The following is an 18874-nucleotide window of genomic DNA, read 5'->3' on the forward strand; positions in this document are numbered from 1 at the left end:
ATTCACATGTAGAGCAAGGCTAATTGTACAGCTCCATTCAATTGATACACATCACTACATCTCAATCCATCCATCTCCTGTTCCATGAAAATGCCAACTGGTGAGCTCCGACTATCCTGTCTTGTTTACCCTAGCTCTCTTCTTGGAAGGCTTGTCAGAGCCTGACTGAGGTGTAGACAGAGGCCTCAAGGTATCCACCTCAGGATTGAACTTCTTCACCATCCATGGATTTTGCTGCAATGTGTTGATAGCTTGTTTCAATAAATTCAAGAAGAATGCATGAGTTATGGGCTCCTCATCATGTTGATCATCCTCATGGACCTAACAAACAGTTAGCAATATGGCAAGTGATGAATCTAAGTGACAAGCAACTTGCATTATACTTGGAAAGGGACTTGAAAATGAACTGGTCTTCTTGACTGTCTTCCCGAGCTGTATAGAATCTTGCCAGCTTTCTTCGCAGTGACCTGAACAGTGTGAGAAGAGCCCATGACATATGCTCTAGCGCAAATTCTTCGATCTGATTATCTTCGTGACGATAGGCCCAGGAGAGTGGCTGTGGTCCATCAGCTCGTTCATTGATTATGGCTTCAACTGTCATGCCACCAAAATGGGTGTCGAAGACCTTGTTGAGGCTTTCTGGACAACCCGGAGTACTGACAAGGCGCCGCAAGACTGTGTAGCCCAGGACATACGCAATGGACTCAAGATCGTGTGCAGACACATGCGGCACTTGAGTTCCGGCGTGAACAGCTCGGAGCAATCCCAAAGCCATGAACTGAAGTGTCCCCTAGAAGCACCTGTCGTCAGTACAACAGGAAGAGACGAATCACTTAATGACTCACCGTCACAGGCACTCCTTGTTGTCTCGATGTCGTATAATCAACCCTTGATCGGACACTACCCTCTGTCATCACCGCCTTCCCGAACCTGGAATCGACAACTCTCTTGACAGGACCAACAGCTTCTTGGGTGGTGAGGTGATCAATCAACGAACGTACGACATCGGCCATGTCAAAATCGTAGAGAAAGCCCGCAGCGGCGCCACCCGGCCAGAGGAGCATATTGCCGGCGCTGATGTCGCGGTGAAGAATTCCCTTCTCGCACAGGTATTGGTGCGCTGAAGCATCATGAGTCGACTAAGACGGTCTGTACATGCGACGTGAGCACGCACCTTCGACGATCGCGTAAAATGCGTTGAGCAGCTGGAGCTCATCAGTGTACTTCCAAAGAGGCTGTCCGACCATCGGGAGTATGATGCGATGGAGAGCCTTGGAAGGACAGTTCGGATCGTCGGCGTCACCTCGGAGGTTCGCAGTGGTGATCTTTGACCACGTCTGAGGATCTTTGTAGTAGAACACATCGCTGCCATACCGATGCGTCGCGATACCCGCAGGGAACGTGGGCTTCTTGTCCTGATCAGCGGCTCCGGACGCGGACTTCGTCCTCTCATCCGCGTCATCGGCCTCGCGCTTGAGCCCCGCTATCACATTATACACATCCGTCTCGGCCAACTTCAGAGGGTTGCGCCAGGCGGACTTCAATATGTGAATGTCGCCCGTCAGAACCCACTTTCCCCCCGACTGGCAGAGCTCGACCACACGCCACACCTCCGTACCCCGTCCAAGGAGCGACAGGGAGACCCAGATCGGTGGCCCGACCGTACACCACGTCCCACTGTCTTTACCGAAGCGGCTGATGCGGTAGGACGGGTAGTAGTCTCCGCCCTCAAGGTGAATCACGGATTCGACGGAAGCAGGGATAGAGGATCCCTCCTGCAAGTATCCACTAAGCTCGTCGCGAGTCACTGGCGTCACAGACGGATCTTGCCCCAGTTGATAGTCCGTCAGGCGCCGCGTGAGTGCGCGGACAACACGGACGAAGGTCTTTGCGTCGGGCTGACGCCCGGGATCGCGGCTCTTGTTGTCGTCGTAGATGCTGTGGAGGGGGGAGAGAACAACGCCATCGCGGTCCACGATCATGACCCGGAAGACTGTGCCCGTGATGAGAAGTGTGACACTGAAGATCCAGAACGGCCGAAAGGCCATATGGTATCGCGCGTAATCCGCACACTGGAGGATCGCTGCCTTTATCGACGATTCGGTGCGGGGAAGACTGTTCTCCTCCTCTTTGACCTTGATCTCGGCGAATCCAGCACAGCTATCCCAGAAAGGACCATCTGCAGTCTTATCGAGCAGGTTGAAATCCGGGCGGAATTCAGCGACACCTGGAGTATAGGCCTCGGCGCAACGGCTCGGGGGTAAGAGCACGGCGGTATTGACAGCGAACTTGAATTCGCGCAGCGCGCCGACATTGTCGTTTCCAAAGTTCTGCAAGAATGTGAAGATGTCTGTCTGGAAATGGAACGAAAGCGGTGAGTAACAGCAATCACTTGGGTTTCGGAGTAGTCACCCCACCAACGGATTGTACATCATCTTCTCGTGCTCGCGCTCTACCTTCTTCTTTGAGTCGTCCTGTATGTCGCCCTCCTTGTTTACAGCCTTGCTTATATCCCCTGAGATTTGGCGGAGCCTATGGAGGTGCTGCCCCTGTTGCTTTTGATACTCCTCGTGGCAGTGATCGATGTCGGCGTCGGCTTCATCATAAATTTGAAGACGCCTGAAGACAGAGGGGTCGTCGTATTTGACGTGTCCCAGAAGCTCCGGCTTGAGGAGTTCATGCTGAGCCGAGCTGTTGGCTGCAAGCGTATTAGCACCACCAACCGACGCATAGTGAGGTGTGAGTTTGTTGGCGTCCAAAATCGTCGGGTCTGCCATTGTGGATGGGGTGTGAGTAGTGGAGGTGATGCTCACCAGATAGCACGTCTTCGTCTGAGTCCGAGTCATCTGAGTCTGTATTGAAGCTCCTCCTTCTCTTCGTGCTAGAGAGCGACATAGGCGTCCAATCGATTTCAAGCAATCGAAAACCTCGCTTGAAAAGTGGTGTCCGATGCCTGTCAGTGGTCGAAAAAATCAACCGTCAGATTGTGAAGCTATACGGCAACGGTGCTTACGATGTGGTGAATGTGGTAGATGCGTAACCACGTAGAGCAATCTCTTCCACAAGGAGCGAAACCGGTGCACGTGAGGGCACTGATCACTGATGAGCGGACTGTTTTCGCCTCCGAACCTGAGTACCAAATGTTCGGACGAACCCCGAAAGAACAAAACCAGGCATACCAGCGATACCGTCCGCAGTGGGGCCGAAATCTGTCTTGACTTGGATTGGGCTGTTCCTTTCCTCCCGCTACTTACGGGACCTGTCCCTTGGATTGTCGCGACGCGCGCATAGCAGAGCGAAGGGGGATCAAGACTCGGAGTCCTCAATGTCAACGCCTGGTCGAAGCACCGCAGACGCATCAGGCGATCACGTGGAACGCATTCTTGCCTGAGTCGTGATGGGGATGATCCCGATCGACGATCGACGCCGTCCGCCAGCTTGAACTTTTTACTTCCTCGCACAGTCCAAACTTTGCACGGCGCCCCTCACACTCTGCGAACAACACATCTTCCCCGGGATGTCTGACTACGGTTCGGACAACGACGAAGTCGACGCGCTCGTCGCGTTCGGCCAGGCCCTCGTCGAAGCCATCCTCGAGCACCAGCCCCTCGCGCTCGTTCGGAAAATGGTCGAGGACGGCGCGCCGCTGTGGTTCCAGGACCACGAAGGCACCTCCGCGCTGCATGCCGCAGCCTATACGGAGAACGAGGAGCTCATTCAGTATCTGATTGAACAGGGCGCGGTCTGGAACGCTGGTGAGTGTTGGTAGTGTTTGGTCTGCGTACGAGGAGCTCAAAGTGGCGCAGTGGACAATTTGCATAACACCGCGGGGGACATCGTGCTCTCGATGAACAACGAGACGTGCTATAACATCATACGCGACGCTGGTATCCGCTCAGGTGTGCCACTTCCACCCCTGTAATCTAGTCTCTGTCTCACCCGGGAAATGTAGAGCTGCTCCTTACGCTGCTCGCATCACGCACACCACCCGCGACGAGCCCGCTCTCCATGGTTCTGCAAGCGACAGACACAACGGCGGCCGGCTCTCAAAACGCCTTTCTGTCCTCCAAGCTCAAATTCGTAAAGGACGACAACGGTCAGGAGATCTGTCTGCTCAAATCAGCGACAGCGAGGAAGTGGGCGTCATGATGGGCTGGGAACGCGGCATCAGTGAGTCACTGCGTACCTATCGAGAAGGGCGTGCGACCTAAGTGCGCCAGTGCGAAGTGCAGGAAACCGTGAAGCGTCTGTGCGATGACACGAAACTCCGAGGGCGGACTGAAGGTCCTGAATGTCGGCTTTGGACTTGGATCGTAAGTCGCCTTGGTGATAGGGGTGACAGACCGCTCACACATTGCGTTAAGGTTGACGGTTTCTTCCAAGCACTCCCGCGCCCCCATCTCTGCATGTCATCATTGAGCCACACCGGACGTGCTCGCGCACATGCGCGACCTCGGGTGGTACGACAAGCCGAACGTCAGGATCCTCGAGGGCAAGTGGCAAGATTTCGTGGAGAGCGAGGAGCTGCTCGGCGTCGGTGGATTCGACGTTGTCTATACTGACACATTCTCGGAGGACTACAAAGGTTAATTTCATACCTCCGTTGACATGTCGGCTTCGCTCGTTAACAGACGGCACACAGACCTGCACAGTTTCTTCCAGCACGTCCCAGACCTCTCGCAGGGCCCGAATCGCGCTTCGGTTTCTTCAACGGCCTCGGTGCCACCAGTAAGCACGCGTTTTCGGCCCCAGCCAGACAGGCACTGATACCCCTCCTTCCTGACAGATGCGCTCTTCTACGACGTGTACACACGAGTGTCAGAGCTACATCTGGCAGATGTAGGCATCGACATCGAGTGGACGGACGTGGACGTATTTGAGGGCGGCCAGGACCGCTGGGGCGAGACACGGGAGTACTTTGCGCAGAGGTTCTACAGGCTACCGGTGGGCAGGATGCGGGCCATATCATAGCAGAAGCCAACAGTGAGGCAGTTGGCAGTGGCCGCAAGATGGCAATAGACAGTGCCCCTCGTATCTTCAGTTGACAATCATGAGCCGTTCGTCATGTCATTGCATTTGAATGATGTATCAAATATGTAGAGGGCGAGCACCCTCGATCCCACGAATGGCTGCCGGCCCACCTCGCTTGGCCGTGCTCCGCCTCGCATAGAGGTCGTGGAGGGTGTTGCGAGGCCGTCGGGCGATAATTGGCGGAAGGATCGCGGGGAGACCGGGGGCGATCTCAATTGGGCGGTCGAAATAGCCGGCGCCTGTCCTCGATCAGGCGCAGCGAGTGCCAAGGCGACGGACCAGTGCCTGCAGCCACCGCGCGCCTCCCGCCTCCCCTCGACCACCCAACCATATAAGCCGGCCGCGCCCTTTCATCCCTGCAGGCAGGACCGTTGTCATTCTTCCGCACGCTAGCTCTCAGGTTCTAGCAACGCCGTCGACCGGTTCGACCTTCCACCTTCCCCTTCATCCCCAGCAAAACACTGCCAACTTGAAGTGCTCGCCACCCGCGCTCTCCTGCCCAACTCAGTGACCGCCCCGCTCCCCGGCTCGCGAGACGAGACCCTACATTCTAGTCTTCATCCCTACTAGCAGAGCAGACAGACGACATGCCGGACTCCATCGTTCTTGTGAGTTCACACATTCTCTTACCAGGGACCGCGCAGCTTAAGCATGGCTGCGCACACAGGACCTTCCGATTGGCCGGCCTCCCCCGGAGCAGGTCCCCTACCAGCTCTCCAACTACGTGCGTGTCGCTCGGCATATCTCATTCCGCACTCCCTGACGCGCCCCACAGATCTCCGCCGATGCCTGGCAAGCCCGCATCCGCGCCGTCACTCGCAAGGGTTCGCGCTACATCAACCCGCGCTTCGACATCGCCTGGAGCGTCCTCACCTTCATGTGCGTCTCCTTCTTCTCACACCCTCCTCGTACGTTCGTTGACGTAATGTTGCTGTGATCGCTTCCAGCGCTACGTTCGCTGTACCCATCGCCATGTTCTACGTCATGTTGGGCATTCTCCCGCTCAAGGGGGACATAGATACGAGGTTCGACCTTGTCCGCGCCGAGGCGAACCGCGCCTGGGAGGCCCGTGGTGTCAGCTTCGCCGTCCTCTTCGGGATCATACTCTTCATGTGGCTCCCGATGTGGCTCTTCAAGGTTTCCGTACGTCCTACCCACTTTTCACCTGCCACGCTCCTCTGATTGACGACGCGGGCGTGTGCAGGGCAAGAAACAAGTGAACAGGATGCTCGAACGGTTCGAGCAAGAGGACCGCGCCGTCCGCCCGAACGTCGAGCTCCCCACGTACCGAATTTCGCGCCCGCAGTTCATGGGCACTTCGATCGTGCGTGACTATACCTGCTCGTGTCCGCATCCGCTGAACCGTCGCACTTCTCGTAGCACCTCAACATCACAGTACCCGGAGCCGCACCGCCTAGCTACTTCGCCTTCGGGGCGCCGCTCCCAACGGTACGCACCCCCGCTTTCCCCTGGTGACCACTTCGCTCATGCTGACACGCCCACCCACAGTACTTGGTCAACGCGCCACGGGATCCCTCCGCGGCCGCGTACAGCTACGGCCAGCCGCCGGCCAACCTGCCCGGCACCGGCGTGCCGCTGTACAACCAATTCGACGAGAAGATTCCCGTGTACTCGGGGCCCGCGCCGGGGCTCTACATACCTGAGGATGAGAAGAGCGAGCGCGAGAACCGCGTATGAGCCTTTCTCCGCCCGTCTACGAAAATCCGGACTGTTCCCTGTTCCCTGTTCCTGTTTGACGTTGACGTCCCTCTCCCGTTATTGAGGACCGTTACCGTACGCGGACGATGTAGTCCGGCACCCCGTGTCAAGTCCGTCTGTTTGTCTGTAGTGTCTCGCCCTCCCTTCACTCGCTTCATCCCCCTCGCGCTTGCTACACCGTTCATAGTTCGCGCTCCTGTGAGCGGACCGGTGGCCTGTGGTCACGGTCGCAAGTGGGTCAGGATAGAGCCCCGCCGTACTTCTCGTTGTGTAGCATCCTTTACCGTGCATGTGTCTGTACCACCACATTTGTGAAATTACATCTTCTTGCGTTTGGCCGGCGCATGTGTGGGGTGTTGCTGTGAGTGTGTAAGAGCCACTGGGTTAAGGGCGGTGTGAACGATGTAAGATACTTGGTAGAAGTTCGTAGGTTCGGAGGCGGATCAACTTCCCTCGATCATCATTCGCCTAACTTGGCACTTGTACTGAACGTCCACCCCCACGGCGCGTCAACCGGATAAAGTAGTCGCGAGTCAGTGCTAGTATGCCGATCCTATGCTCGTAGTACGCGATGAATGCTCATACTTTGACACAGGTTTGCGCGATCATCCCGGCGTGAACAAATCTTGACTACACAGTATCTTCAAGTTGACTGCGCTATCAGCTGCACGATGACGATCTACAGCCTCTACATCTACGATAGGTGCGCACACACGTCCCCACACAGAAATGCAAACTCACCACTCCCGGCCACGCATGGAACATGCACCGTGCACGCGCATCGCAGGCATTGCAACTGCGTGTACTACCAAGACTGGCACCGCACCACGAAGCCCCGCACCGCACTCGAGGGTGGGCTCCTCCCCGCCGTGTCCGCCGCGGTCTACCCCAAGCAAGAGGACCCCGCGCCCGACGCAGCCGGCTCACGCTGGGGCACACCGCGCAACACGCTCAACTCCGCGACGGGCGTCGTCGTCGCGGTCAACGAGGACGCACCGCGATCGCCGCTCCCCCCGCCGCGCGCGAACACGCCCCCGCCCGCGCAGCAACAGGCGCAGTCGCAGCAGAGCGCGGCGCTCACGTTTGACGAGGAGGCGAAGCTCGTGTACGGCGTCGTGCTCTCGCTGAGAAACTTGACCAGGAAGCTCTCCGGCAGGTCCGTCACGTCCCGCCGTATGTCTCGAATCTTGCGTGTTGACGAATCATCTTCGCCGGGGCACACAGGGACGACCAGTTCGTAAGCTATACGACGTCGACGTACAAGCTGCATCTCTACGAGACGCTCTCGGGCTACAAGTTCGTCATACTCAGCGACCCCAAAGCCGACTCGCTGCGTTTCGTCCTCCGTCAGATATACGCGGGCCCGTTCCTGGAGTATGTCGTCCGGAACCCGCTCGCACCCATGGACTCGAAGGAACAGGGAATCGACAACGAGTTCTTCCGATTAAGCACGGACAGGATGGTACGAGGATTGACTGTATTCGATTGACAGTGGCATCCACTACTCCTGGAATGCTTACCGACGCCATGTTGACACGTCACATGCCGTATGGGCATCCAGACACACATCTGGTCGGTGGTCCATCCGTCAATGCGATATTGCTGTAAGATAGTACGTATAGATACAAGTTGTGCGATGTCAGCAAATTAGATGTGGTCCGAAAGCAAATAATGACGAGCATGTAATCCAACTACTATTCCACTATGCGTCATCGTCATCGTCTATCGCGCTCAGCGGACTTCCCAGATCATCTACCTCCGTGGCCTCTTCCTGCTCAACCACCTTGCCCTGCTGCTCCTCCGCGCGACCCGGCTCTGACTCAGGCTCAGGTTCAGGCTCAGGCACTGGCTCCTGTTCAGGCTCTTCGGCTTGCGTCTCTAGTTTCCTCCGGACAACGTTCATGAGCGACGTCTTCACCTCTCGCTCGACCTTCTCTTCGCCCTCCTCTCCAGCGACGGCCTCATCAAGGGCAAGCTTCGTCTGCCCAAGCGCGAGCATATCCTCTTCGATCGAGCCCTTCGTGATGAGCTTGACGACGTCCACGTCGCGCTTCTGTCCTATCCGGTAAGCGCGATCCTGCGCCTGTCTATCGTTGTGCGGGTTGAAGTCCTGGTCGAACCTAGAGGATGCGTCGGGAGGATCAACAACTGCCCAATGATGTTCATAAGCATACACACATGATGACAACGCTAGCGCGGTCAAGTTGATGCCCATACCGCCAGCTTTGGTAGAGAGCAGGAAGACGGTGATAGACTCGTTCTCTGTGAACTCGTCGACTAGGGTCTGTCGCACGTCCACCGGAGTGGAGCCGGTCAAGACCAGGTATTTGATGTCTTGGGTCTCTAGGACTTTCTCTAAGATATTGAGGATTTGCGTAAACTGCGTAATGTCAGCAGCTGGACGTGGTCAAGGAAAAAGTTAAAGTGGGTACCTGAGAGAAGATCAGAATGCGTCTCTGTTCGGCTCGATACTGGTTGAGAAGGCTCAGGAGGACCTTGACTTTCCCCGCTTGCAGGTAACAATCAGCCGGCTGGAGGTATCTCTGGGTCGACTGCGAGGAGATCAGGGACGGCTCGGGGCAATACAAAGAGGTCAATCTACCTTATGCGTCGCCATGAACAATTGCAGCTCAGCGTCTGTCATGACCTCCATATCTTCCTTCACAATCTGGAAGACGGCGCCTCGTTTCTTGAAATCCGGTTCCTTCAGGAGTAGTCTGGCGATGGATGAGAGCATCGCGTCCGTAAAACGCCGGCGGAAGAGCATAGGATGCGATGCGGCCTTTCGTAGGTCCATAAGCACGTTCGAACTGTTCTCGAGGTACATCTTGTCCTTCGTGCGGGCGTTCGCGCGAGTCTTCTTCGCCTTGCCACGGCCAGCAGGTTCTGGTTCTGGCTCAACAACGTCTTGCAGATCATAGACGGTCTTTCTTGATCGTCGAAGTGCTTCATTGTAGAGGGTTCGTTGCATAGGCGTCATTTCGCACCACTCGATCCTCTCACTCTTCTTCGGCAATTCCTGGAGGACTTGGTCCTTTCGTCGACGAAGACGAACGGAGTCAACATTTTCTTCGCCCTTGAGACACGCTCCTGAGCAAGAAGTGTGACCTTCGAGTCACCCTTGGTCTTGAAGACCGCGCGGAGGGAATCGAGATCATCAGCGAATTGCTGAGGCAGGATGAATTCATGAGAGACTGTAAGACGTTGAGCATCGCGGCGGGCGAAACAGCGGTGCAATGAGACTTACTACTAGTTCCTGAAGATTGTTCTGAAGTGGGGTGCCCGTCAACAGTAATCTCCATCTCGACTCATACCGAAGAAGTGTCTTATAGCGCTGAGATTGGAAGTTCTTCAGAACTGACCCTCGTCGAAGACGCATGCCTGCGGCGACACAATCAGAATGGCCGACAGCGCACGTAGGTTACCTACATCCCATGCGATGCGACGGAAAACTTCTTGTCTTTTTCGTCCCCTTGTGCGAGGTTATACGTTGTGATCAAGACTTCCCACCCATCGTCCACCTTACTGGCCATGGTATCGAGGAGCTCCTGACGCAATGCTGGACGTTCATCCTTGGCACCGTAGTACGTATTGAATCTGATATCAGGAGCGAAACGCTGAAATTCGCGACACCAATTTTCCAACGTCGACGAACTGTATATCACTGCGTATCAGCATAACACGACGAAATGAAGTGAAACACGTACGGCACGACGATCAGGTGAGGGCCCTTGCGTCCTTGCTCCTTCAAGTGAGTCAGGAAACTGATGACCTGTATCGTTTTGCCAAGACCTGAGTCGAAGTCAGCATCCTCATACGGTCGAAGTAGTAGAGCGCTCACCCATCTCATCTGCAAGGATGCAACTCAACTTCTTGCGGTATAGAAGGTTCAACCAGTTGACGCCGATAAGTTGGTACTCCTTCAGTTGGACATCCTTGGAGATCGAGGACGGCTGCGAATTCAGGTAGTATGACGGTTTGCGATCTGCGAGAGTCTGCGATGTTAAGGCAAGACCACCATCGCCGTCGGCGGCACTGATAGAAGAACCTCGAGACGAGGATGCGCCGGCGCGCCCTGCTTTCGCGGAATTGCCACCAGTCCAACGCGAAATCTCTGCCTTGAGCTCGGCACCAATCTGTTCACAGTCCTGAAGAATGTTGTCCACTCTACCATAGCCTTCGAAGATAGCCTGACAGTCCTCGATCATTCGAGGGCTGATGCCCGCCGGGCCTGCCTTCTTCTTTCCCTGACCTAACTTCGTTCTCAGGTCATCGACCGAAGAGAAGGGACGGGACTCTATGATCTTGTTGGCCTGTTCGACACTGCAGCCTGACGGAGAAACCAGTCAGTATCATGGGCAAGTGAATGTACGCACTAACGATGTACTGACCTGTCAGTTCCTGCAGGCCCTCTACGGAGGTTGCATTGAAGTACTTCAATACACGAAGCTCAGCACTAGACTCGTCCTTCGCACGTTTCGCACGAGTAGGTGGCTCGCTATCGGACTCGGCCTCCGACTCTGAATCTACGACCTTTCTCTTCAGTCGTTTTGCGCGAGGTTGGACGACTAGAGGACTGTTCGGTGTCCGGGGAGAGTTTTGATGTGCGGCAGAGGTCGACGCTGGCGGCGTCGCTACGGCAGGCTTGCTCTCTACGTGGGGTCGCTGATAGATCACGGATTTCTTGCCTTTCTCGCGAACAGCAGCTCGTTGGGCCTTGTTGGCATCGTCGATTTCCTTCACGCGTCCGCCAGCGGCGGTAGTCTTCACGGCACGCCCCGGTGCCGCGGTCGCCGAAGGTGGCTTGAAGGCTGGGTCGTTTAGTAGACTTGTTGCCTTGGCTTCATCACCAGAAGCCTGCTGCCATGCAGCAAGTATGACGTCTGGAGGATGAGACATATTCACGATCTTGAAGGTGATGAACCTTGAGTCCTTGTCGGGCGGAGGCGGTTCCGACGGCGGTGGCGGAGGGGGCGTCGGCATGCGTCGAATGATGCGTGCTCTCGACGGAGCCGCGACGATGTCCTGAACATCAGGAAGCGACTCGTCGGAAGATACTGACGACATGGATACGGAATCGTCGAAGCGTTTCGGTTGTGCAGGACGGCGTACGTCCGGAGAGTCCGGCTTGCCGATGCAGTCCAGGGGATCCTCAGACTCGCCTCGGTTCAGCCTCTTGCGTGGACGCTCCTCATCCCCTCATCCTCCGCCTCTGACCTTCGTCGCCCATTCTGACCCCACGGACGCGTGAACGACGCGTGAGACGCGTTGCTTCCTGTCACAAATCCACTGGGGGCCGAGAGGGGATCGACGCGAGGTGCGAATGACCGAAAATGAGGCCCTGCTTGCGGCAAGCCCGGGATCTCGTCACCGGTGCTGTCGGCTTGCCATGACGTTGAAGGGGGGCGGTGAGCAGAATCGTAATGTGTGGGCGATGAGTTTGGCACCAAGACGTTGCCTGCCGGTACGGAGGCGGTCGAGAAGTACCGCGATGATGTCGTCGCGTCGCGCGACTGAGACGGCGGCCCGTCGACCGTGGCCTGGTTGCTCGCCACGAAGAGCCTTCTGAATGGTTGGATTGGCCTGGGAAGCATTCTGCTTCTTCTGTACTTTCTTGAACTTGAGTTGCTCCAAGGCTGCTTTCTGGGATAGCGGAAGTGATGCGATGCACCACAGTGAGGACACGTATGACTATGACCAAAACGATAGGGCACTGACTCTATTAGCAGCTGTGACGGGCCCTGAAGACATCCGGTATGTATGTGGGAGGTGCAATGAAGTGACGATCTCGCCTCCAGGGAGGGCGGCCGGGGGGATGCGATGCGAGCGACAAGAGCAAAACTCTAATTAGGTGGCCCGCGGTCGGAGAGTCAAACAATTGTGGCTATAGGCTCACAGCAGGCTGCGTTGCGAAGCAAACCAGCATATCAATGACCTGTAGTTAGTGTATAGTACAGAGAGACGAGCAGGTCAGTCAGCACTGGAACGAGGCGTACGTCGGGGACACTCTCTCAGCAGATATGGTCGGCATGGGGCACACGGGAGGCAGCATGGAGGGAAACATCTCTCTGTATATTCAAACGACAACATAGTGTATGTACAGATATAATCACGACGGACGGTCAAAGTGATATGGGTAAGGATGCAGTGCTTGGGGAAATACACGCGAAGCTCCATGCATCGCACCTCTACGCGGGAGGACGTAACCAACTCCCGAGACCGACGGTCACAATGACATGAAGCAGAGCAAACAACGGCCAAGCTGACATGAGAGTGAGCGATAGAAATTCATGGTATACTGGCGTACTTACCAGGCAACAAACCGTACTGCATACGACACATGTAGAGGTAGGTTCGACGTAACAGCACAGTGCGCATTGGAAAGGATGACGAAAAGGATTAGGACGCGGACTTGCTCCCGCGACACTATCCAACCATGGCATTGCACGGTAGCAACGGGGGCAAAATGACCAAGAGATGAATTGAATCTCGGAATCTCACGAGAGGAGGCCATCGTCGCAGGCGAACAGTGACTGTCACTCACAACTCATAAAACACACTGCATATTGGTTCGGTTGGTGGGAGACCCAAAAGCAGGACCACGGAGCAGGACAATGCGCAGAGACAGAACGCCAGGCTGACTGAAGAAAAGCCCCAAGGTTAAGAATGAGAAGCGACAGACTTCGCATACCACTCACCACACTGACTGTTGCCATAGCAGGTATAGTTAAGCATATACGGCTCTTGGCAGACGTTCGCACACACTGAAAGGGGCTCAGTTCCTGGGACATGAGGATGGCCCCCACATCGCGCCATTATGTGGGCTTTCACAGCATCACAGGAGATCTGCCAGACATGCAAAAAATCTCGGGTGCGGTCGCGACAAAATGGAGCGCACCGGAAGAGACGACGACATATCTGACACAATCAGCTTGCTGAAAAATCGCCCAGTGTTGGGGGAACGCCACCGAACCGAGTCCTGCAGGGATACACGAGTGAGATTCCACCCTCGTCGTTTGACACCCTTGATTGCTTCAGAATAGACGATATATACATATATATTTCCGGAAACTGGCAGGTGAGGGTCAGCGTGTTGCGACAGTGAGAAACATCAGGTCGCACTAACATGAACATCCGACGACTTCTATCTTCGTATGAGTAGATCGATGCACATCTTATGGGCAAGAGGCATCAAGAACGCTTGAAATGGAGGACATGAAGACCGTAAAGGAGGTCGATGGTGAGGGTTGATAAGGGCAAGATGGTGGTCGGGAGGAAGAAGGAAGGCGCCCGCCACGTCTGCGGTTGCGGCGCAGTGACTTCGGATCACGTGGACTGCCTCATAGTTCCGCAGCCTTGCCGGCTGTACTCAGCTGTGGCGGGCACTCCGGCGAGACCCTCACCTCTTCCAACACCCACCACCTCCCCCCATTTCGCAGCCATGGGCTTCGTCGACTTCGCCGTTCTGACAGGCATCATCACTGCCTCGCTTGGGATATCACTGCTCATTACAGTACCTCTGACTGGTGCATTGGTTCGCTTGCGAGGTAACTACGCAGTGTCGTTGTTTCTGTGTGGGCTGAACCGCAAGTCACAGCGAATTACAGTCCACGCGGACTGCAACTCGATGCAGAGGGCAACATAGAGCCTCACACTGGCCCTGTCGTCACATCCTTCTTCGGCATGCTGAGGCGTGTCAAGCGTCTTGAGGTGAATAATGGAAACATCAGCTTAATTGTGTACGACCCCTCTAAACTGACTCGTTAACGCTCTAGGGCTGGGCTGGATTGTACAAGGGTCTCAGTGCGTGCGGTGCTCACTCACCTCTGAACAACTGTTCTGATAGAATTCATCGTATTAGTGCCCAGCTTGCTGTTCAGTCTGGTGTTGACCGTTTTCGCTGTGACCGTTCTGAACGCAAATTCCGCAAGCCGAACAGGCAGAGTTGATCCTCCGGCGGGCGGCATTCTTGGGACGCTGATGTACAGCCTACTGTCCATGCTGGTGTCTTTGCCAGCGGCCATCATAACGTATCGGTACGGCTGCCTCATCTGCGCGTCAGCTGTATACACTCATTGAATTTTCCAGGTCGGTCACCACTCCCTACAAGCTGCCATACTTCCGTCCCCTCTATTCCCTCCGAATTCTACTCACTCCGACGGAACGCAAGCGACCCTGGGTGCTCTACCTTACGCCCGGTCTGCTTACGGCAGAAGTGCTCCACGTCGCCTATACGGCACTCCTCCTGTCTAGCCTTCGTTCGCTGCTATTGCCGCACCCAAGTTCGGACTTCAGCACCTTCAAATTCGGAATCTATCTCGCCGTCGAGGTCCTGAGCACGTTCATCCTTTGCCCTATTGAGGTGATCACCACGAAGCTCGCTATCCAGCGTAACCATGCTGCGCCCGAATTCAATTCGGTGGAGCAGGAAGTCGAAGGCGATGGTCTTGAAGGCGAAGAATACACAGAGTATGCGGGCGCTGAAGAAGATGTCATTGGGTCAGTCATCGCTATTTTTACTCTGATGAACATACGACTAAGTGCATATAATCATCTGCAGCCTGCGTCACGAGAAAGATCCTTACCTCGGCTTCGCGGATTGCGCCAAGCGGATCATAGAAGAGGAAGGTTGGACTGCGCTCTACCGAGCGTGGTGGATCACATTACTAGGCGGAGCTGGGAACGCGCTCGCAACTGCGGCGCCGGCAATGGCCTGAGTAAAGCGAATCTGTGAGGTCTTCTGGTTCTAGTCTCGTTATGTACAGTGTTCATATCTCTCGTATGTATTGCATGTACGACAAGCTCAAACTGTCTGAGAGCATGGAATTAGGTCCAGATGAGCGAGACATTGGAACCGTGCTTGCGCCTGGCCAGTTGCGAGCTCAGTCAGGGAGACGTGCTGTGGCAAGACTTGCGTTGTCTTGATGCTGGCTACATGTCGCAGGTAGTTGGGGAATCTCGTTCCCCCAGCACAGTATCATCACTATTACACAGTGGGGTAGTACCCGTGGTGCAGCGCTGGGGCCATGGGCAGAGGCCTCGTCCCGAAGCTTGCTTACGCCGATTCTACAGTACTCAGGCTGATTCCAAGGTTCACGCACAAGACCATGGCCCGAGTACCCTAGGTCTACGTTAGTGGCGCGTATCGGCCACTAGTCTGCAGCGCTATGTCAATGTTAAACGTAAGTAGCTCGGAGGTTCGTTTGGAATGTTGAACCTGAGACACGGCGCATTTCATATAGTCGACCGGGTGCTGTCGATGAGTGACTGTGAGCGCCATACATAGAGCCGAAGATCTGTACGGCAGCCTTGCTACTCGAAGAGCTATACGGCAGACTCTGACAGCTACTGCCTCGGCCGTGTTGGGACACGTTCAGGGTGAGTGGATCTCCGCGTCTCAACTCGTGCAGGTGCATTGCAAACTGATATCTTCCCTGGTTGCAGGTAGGGGTCCGAGCTCACATTTTTGGATGACGCGGATGCCACAAATTGATGTCGTCTCCCGAGATGAAGTTGGTCGTTTCCTTCCATAACTATCAAGGGAGGGTTTACCGTACGACTACCAGTCGGCAGGATCATATTACGGAGCCTCCAGACTCGTCCGTCTATCGCCTTCTTCAGCCAAATATGGGATGTGCTGATATCGTCAGTGGTAGCCATTATTACCATTATTGTCGTCCTGCGTCGCGACCTCTGAGCGCCGCCAAGCCCCTTCATATCGCAGGTGGCGACACATAGCGCGAACTCTCGCCCGACGTCCACGCTGTCACATCCCGTTAGTGCCCACACCTTTCGTTGCATCTCATCTAAACCCCAGGAGACCAGCGGGAAGTTCACGGGTCATAATCATAACAGGTCAGGGCTCTCCGAGGTGTTCTCTCAAAAGTTCACTAGACCCTCATGCCCAATTTTACGATGATAGGACACAGATAACATAGTCTAACCCACTGTGTCACCAGCCTAGCTGGAGACTCGTTGAACTCAAAGCCAGAACATGATGCATCAACCCTAGGTGTTCGTCATTGATTGCCCTCTGGCGCAAGGGCCTTGATGGCATTGCTCCTGTGGCTCCGGTGAGCGGTGCGTACAGAAATGGCGCGGATGCCATTGGCCTATGTCCGCTCAATGTTGTTCTCTGGTCAAGGAAGTTCGCGTGCGACGCTCCTGCCAATTGCGAGTAGAAATGCCTGCAACGTCACGCACGAAGAGTTGTGGTCGATCCCAACTATGCTTCTAAACCTATCTTTTGTCCTATGCTCTCCGACAGCTTCCTCGCCTTGTGGTCCTGGCAACATACCACAAATCGACCATGTATCACTGGCAAGGCTCCGTTCCAGGGTCGTGGTTGAAAACGTCATAACTCAGCAGATCCGGCATTCTAGACCAGTGGGTGTTCGTATCTTGTTCCGCCTTCTATCTTGCCCTAATAATAACTCACCATTCGTGTGCATCAGACCACCGAGCACCGTGTCTACCCGCAGAATTTGAGCAAAGTGCCAATATCCTGAAGAGCGCTCACTGTCGCTCCTGAACCACACATCACTCCCGACTCGGAGGTTCAGCCCGCGAGAGCAACTGTGTTGTTCTTCTCTGTGCTCCCTGGGCCACCCTACATACAGCGATGTTTGGAGCGGTGGTACCGTCATGGAGACCTTTACGGCAAGTGATCGCCTTATCACTCTGATGGGACGCGGTACTAGACGGCGTACTTGCACTGTGCATTCGGAGCTCGGGCGCTCGGGAGGCGACAACCCCGAGCGCAGCGCTTCAGGCGTCTTTACACCTGCGCGAGTTGATGGCGAAGAAGGTATGTCACTGACCTTGCCCCGAAGTTGCACATTGGAGTTAGGCACAAAACGACACCATGGGTCGACTACGCGCCTATGCCAACCCTCGTGTACTCCAACTCTAGTAGATCGCCTGCATGTAGGTTCGTAGGAAGAGCTCTGCGCAATCTCACAGGCGTAGATCCGTCATCCATACTGTATACAGTAGGTGTTGCTGCGCACACGAGCGCCGATTCTCACTGCATATCAATGACTGACGGAGCAAGTCTATCCGACTTCCCCGGACCGTGGCGACGAGGACCGCCAACCTGGCTACATCACCCTGGAGCTATATTTTTAGCACAAAGACTCCAAGGTAGGCTTCTCCCGCCCTGCACCGATCGACTGTGATTGGTACATATACTAACGGCCAACACGATATCTGGTCCAGGTCTATCTAGGTCACACTCCACCGGTACCGCGTACTACACTTACCGTGCCCACGAAGCTCTGTAGATCATAATTTCAAAGGTGCCGCTGGTTCATCCTCAACTCGCTGAGTCGTGCGGGACACGGCCACGGCGGAGATGTAATCGTCGGGTCGACCCGACGACAACCACTTTGAATATGTTGTGAGTGCCGTAAGACCTGCTGGCATACGCTCTTCTATCTTCTCAGGTCGGCTGGTTGTGTACGACGGTACGATGAGGTATATGTGCTGACCGAGGCGATTTTAGCGTCGCAATGCCAGTGCTACTATCATGGAGATCATTGGAATTAGCGCCATACCTCGCGGTCAACCATTGAATTCCGAATGCATGATGGTCCGCCGGTGCTTGTGGTAATGTAGCCACGTCGTTACGTTGGAGGGCGCCAAGCACCTGATGAGTATTTTTGCAGCACCTCAGGCCCTACATTGAAACGTGTATAGCAAACATTCAGTCTAACCGACACCGACTCGAACATACTCAACGTCACCTACACACTCAGGAAAGCGTTGTCTCCCTGTCATCTAGGTAAGTACTCTCAGTCCCCAAGTCTCGACGAAATTTAGGACTGGAATTGGCATTAGTTGACGTCGTAGGCACAAGAGTCATACCCCACTTTCTGTGTTGCTTCTATCAGAGGAGCTGTAGACTCTGTCCGGCCTTGATGTCCCCATTTGCCTCGATGGATCAAGGCATGTTCACCACCGGCGACCTTGCGCCTCCGCGGAAATGGCCGGGCACGCCCTGCTTCTTTCCGGGCCGTCGGTATCATGGGCGCAGAATGCCATCCAGTGTCAAATGACATCCCGTCGAGGCGTGTTGCACGAGCTCCGGAGGGACAGGCTGTCCAGCGTTCGCGGACATCGAAGG

General features: G+C 55.3%; 7 protein-coding genes across 7 annotated transcripts; 4 read left to right on the plus strand and 3 right to left on the minus strand.

Annotated features, from left to right (window-relative positions):
- Window positions 1–111: 111 nt before the first annotated feature.
- B0H18DRAFT_951014 (uncharacterized protein) lies at window positions 112–2777 on the minus strand (the record flags this gene model as incomplete). Its single annotated transcript, XM_048042000.1, has 6 exons — window positions 112–321; window positions 384–467; window positions 662–790; window positions 846–1120; window positions 1175–2330; window positions 2418–2777. The coding sequence occupies 6 exons, from the start codon at window positions 2775–2777 to the stop codon at window positions 112–114; spliced, it is 2214 nt and encodes a 737-aa protein (XP_047899108.1).
- A 406-nt stretch (window positions 2778–3183) lies between these two features.
- Window positions 3184–5126, plus strand: B0H18DRAFT_975822 (uncharacterized protein). Its single transcript, XM_048044110.1, has 10 exons — window positions 3184–3755; window positions 3807–3899; window positions 3953–4108; window positions 4138–4170; window positions 4228–4238; window positions 4273–4313; window positions 4343–4371; window positions 4421–4585; window positions 4663–4728; window positions 4787–5126. Exons 1-10 carry the CDS (start codon window positions 3518–3520, stop codon window positions 4969–4971), a joined length of 1017 nt encoding a protein of 338 aa, XP_047899109.1. The 5' UTR covers window positions 3184–3517; the 3' UTR covers window positions 4972–5126.
- Window positions 5127–5349: 223 nt separating this feature from the next.
- On the plus strand, window positions 5350–7103 carry B0H18DRAFT_413517 (uncharacterized protein). Its single transcript, XM_048037983.1, has 7 exons — window positions 5350–5639; window positions 5699–5755; window positions 5807–5910; window positions 5979–6174; window positions 6236–6355; window positions 6412–6480; window positions 6541–7103. The coding sequence occupies exons 1-7, from the start codon at window positions 5619–5621 to the stop codon at window positions 6727–6729; spliced, it is 756 nt and encodes a 251-aa protein (XP_047899110.1). The 5' UTR covers window positions 5350–5618; the 3' UTR covers window positions 6730–7103.
- Window positions 7104–7229: 126 nt separating this feature from the next.
- On the plus strand, window positions 7230–8346 carry B0H18DRAFT_413535 (TRAPP complex subunit bet5). The gene is made up of 4 exons (XM_048037984.1): window positions 7230–7292; window positions 7346–7453; window positions 7538–7906; window positions 7975–8346. The coding sequence occupies exons 2-4, from the start codon at window positions 7422–7424 to the stop codon at window positions 8237–8239; spliced, it is 666 nt and encodes a 221-aa protein (XP_047899111.1). The 5' UTR covers window positions 7230–7292; window positions 7346–7421; the 3' UTR covers window positions 8240–8346.
- A 106-nt stretch (window positions 8347–8452) lies between these two features.
- B0H18DRAFT_951016 (P-loop containing nucleoside triphosphate hydrolase protein) lies at window positions 8453–12344 on the minus strand (the record flags this gene model as incomplete). The annotated part of the gene is made up of 12 exons (XM_048042001.1): window positions 8453–8898; window positions 8929–9130; window positions 9183–9302; window positions 9353–9784; window positions 9859–9918; window positions 9998–10084; window positions 10113–10131; window positions 10180–10404; window positions 10458–10542; window positions 10592–11080; window positions 11142–11807; window positions 11996–12344. The coding sequence occupies 12 exons, from the start codon at window positions 12342–12344 to the stop codon at window positions 8453–8455; spliced, it is 3180 nt and encodes a 1059-aa protein (XP_047899112.1).
- Window positions 12345–14129: 1785 nt separating this feature from the next.
- Window positions 14130–15572, plus strand: B0H18DRAFT_975846 (mitochondrial carrier). The gene is made up of 6 exons (XM_048044111.1): window positions 14130–14297; window positions 14348–14460; window positions 14526–14553; window positions 14612–14786; window positions 14839–15249; window positions 15311–15572. The coding sequence occupies exons 1-6, from the start codon at window positions 14192–14194 to the stop codon at window positions 15465–15467; spliced, it is 990 nt and encodes a 329-aa protein (XP_047899113.1). The 5' UTR covers window positions 14130–14191; the 3' UTR covers window positions 15468–15572.
- A 1317-nt stretch (window positions 15573–16889) lies between these two features.
- Window positions 16890–17860, minus strand: B0H18DRAFT_1101233 (uncharacterized protein; the record flags this gene model as incomplete). The annotated part of the gene is made up of 5 exons (XM_048032518.1): window positions 17642–17860; window positions 17460–17570; window positions 17270–17402; window positions 17189–17221; window positions 16890–17035 (listed from the first exon to the last, which is right to left on the minus strand). Exons 1-5 carry the CDS (start codon window positions 17729–17731, stop codon window positions 16890–16892), a joined length of 513 nt encoding a protein of 170 aa, XP_047899114.1. The 5' UTR covers window positions 17732–17860.
- Window positions 17861–18874: the final 1014 nt, after the last annotated feature.

The sequence above is a fragment of the Fomitopsis serialis genome (assembly GCF_022376445.1).
Source record: "Fomitopsis serialis strain Sig1Antser10 chromosome Unknown B0H18scaffold_4, whole genome shotgun sequence".
Taxonomy (NCBI): Eukaryota; Fungi; Basidiomycota; class Agaricomycetes; order Polyporales; family Fomitopsidaceae; genus Fomitopsis; species Fomitopsis serialis.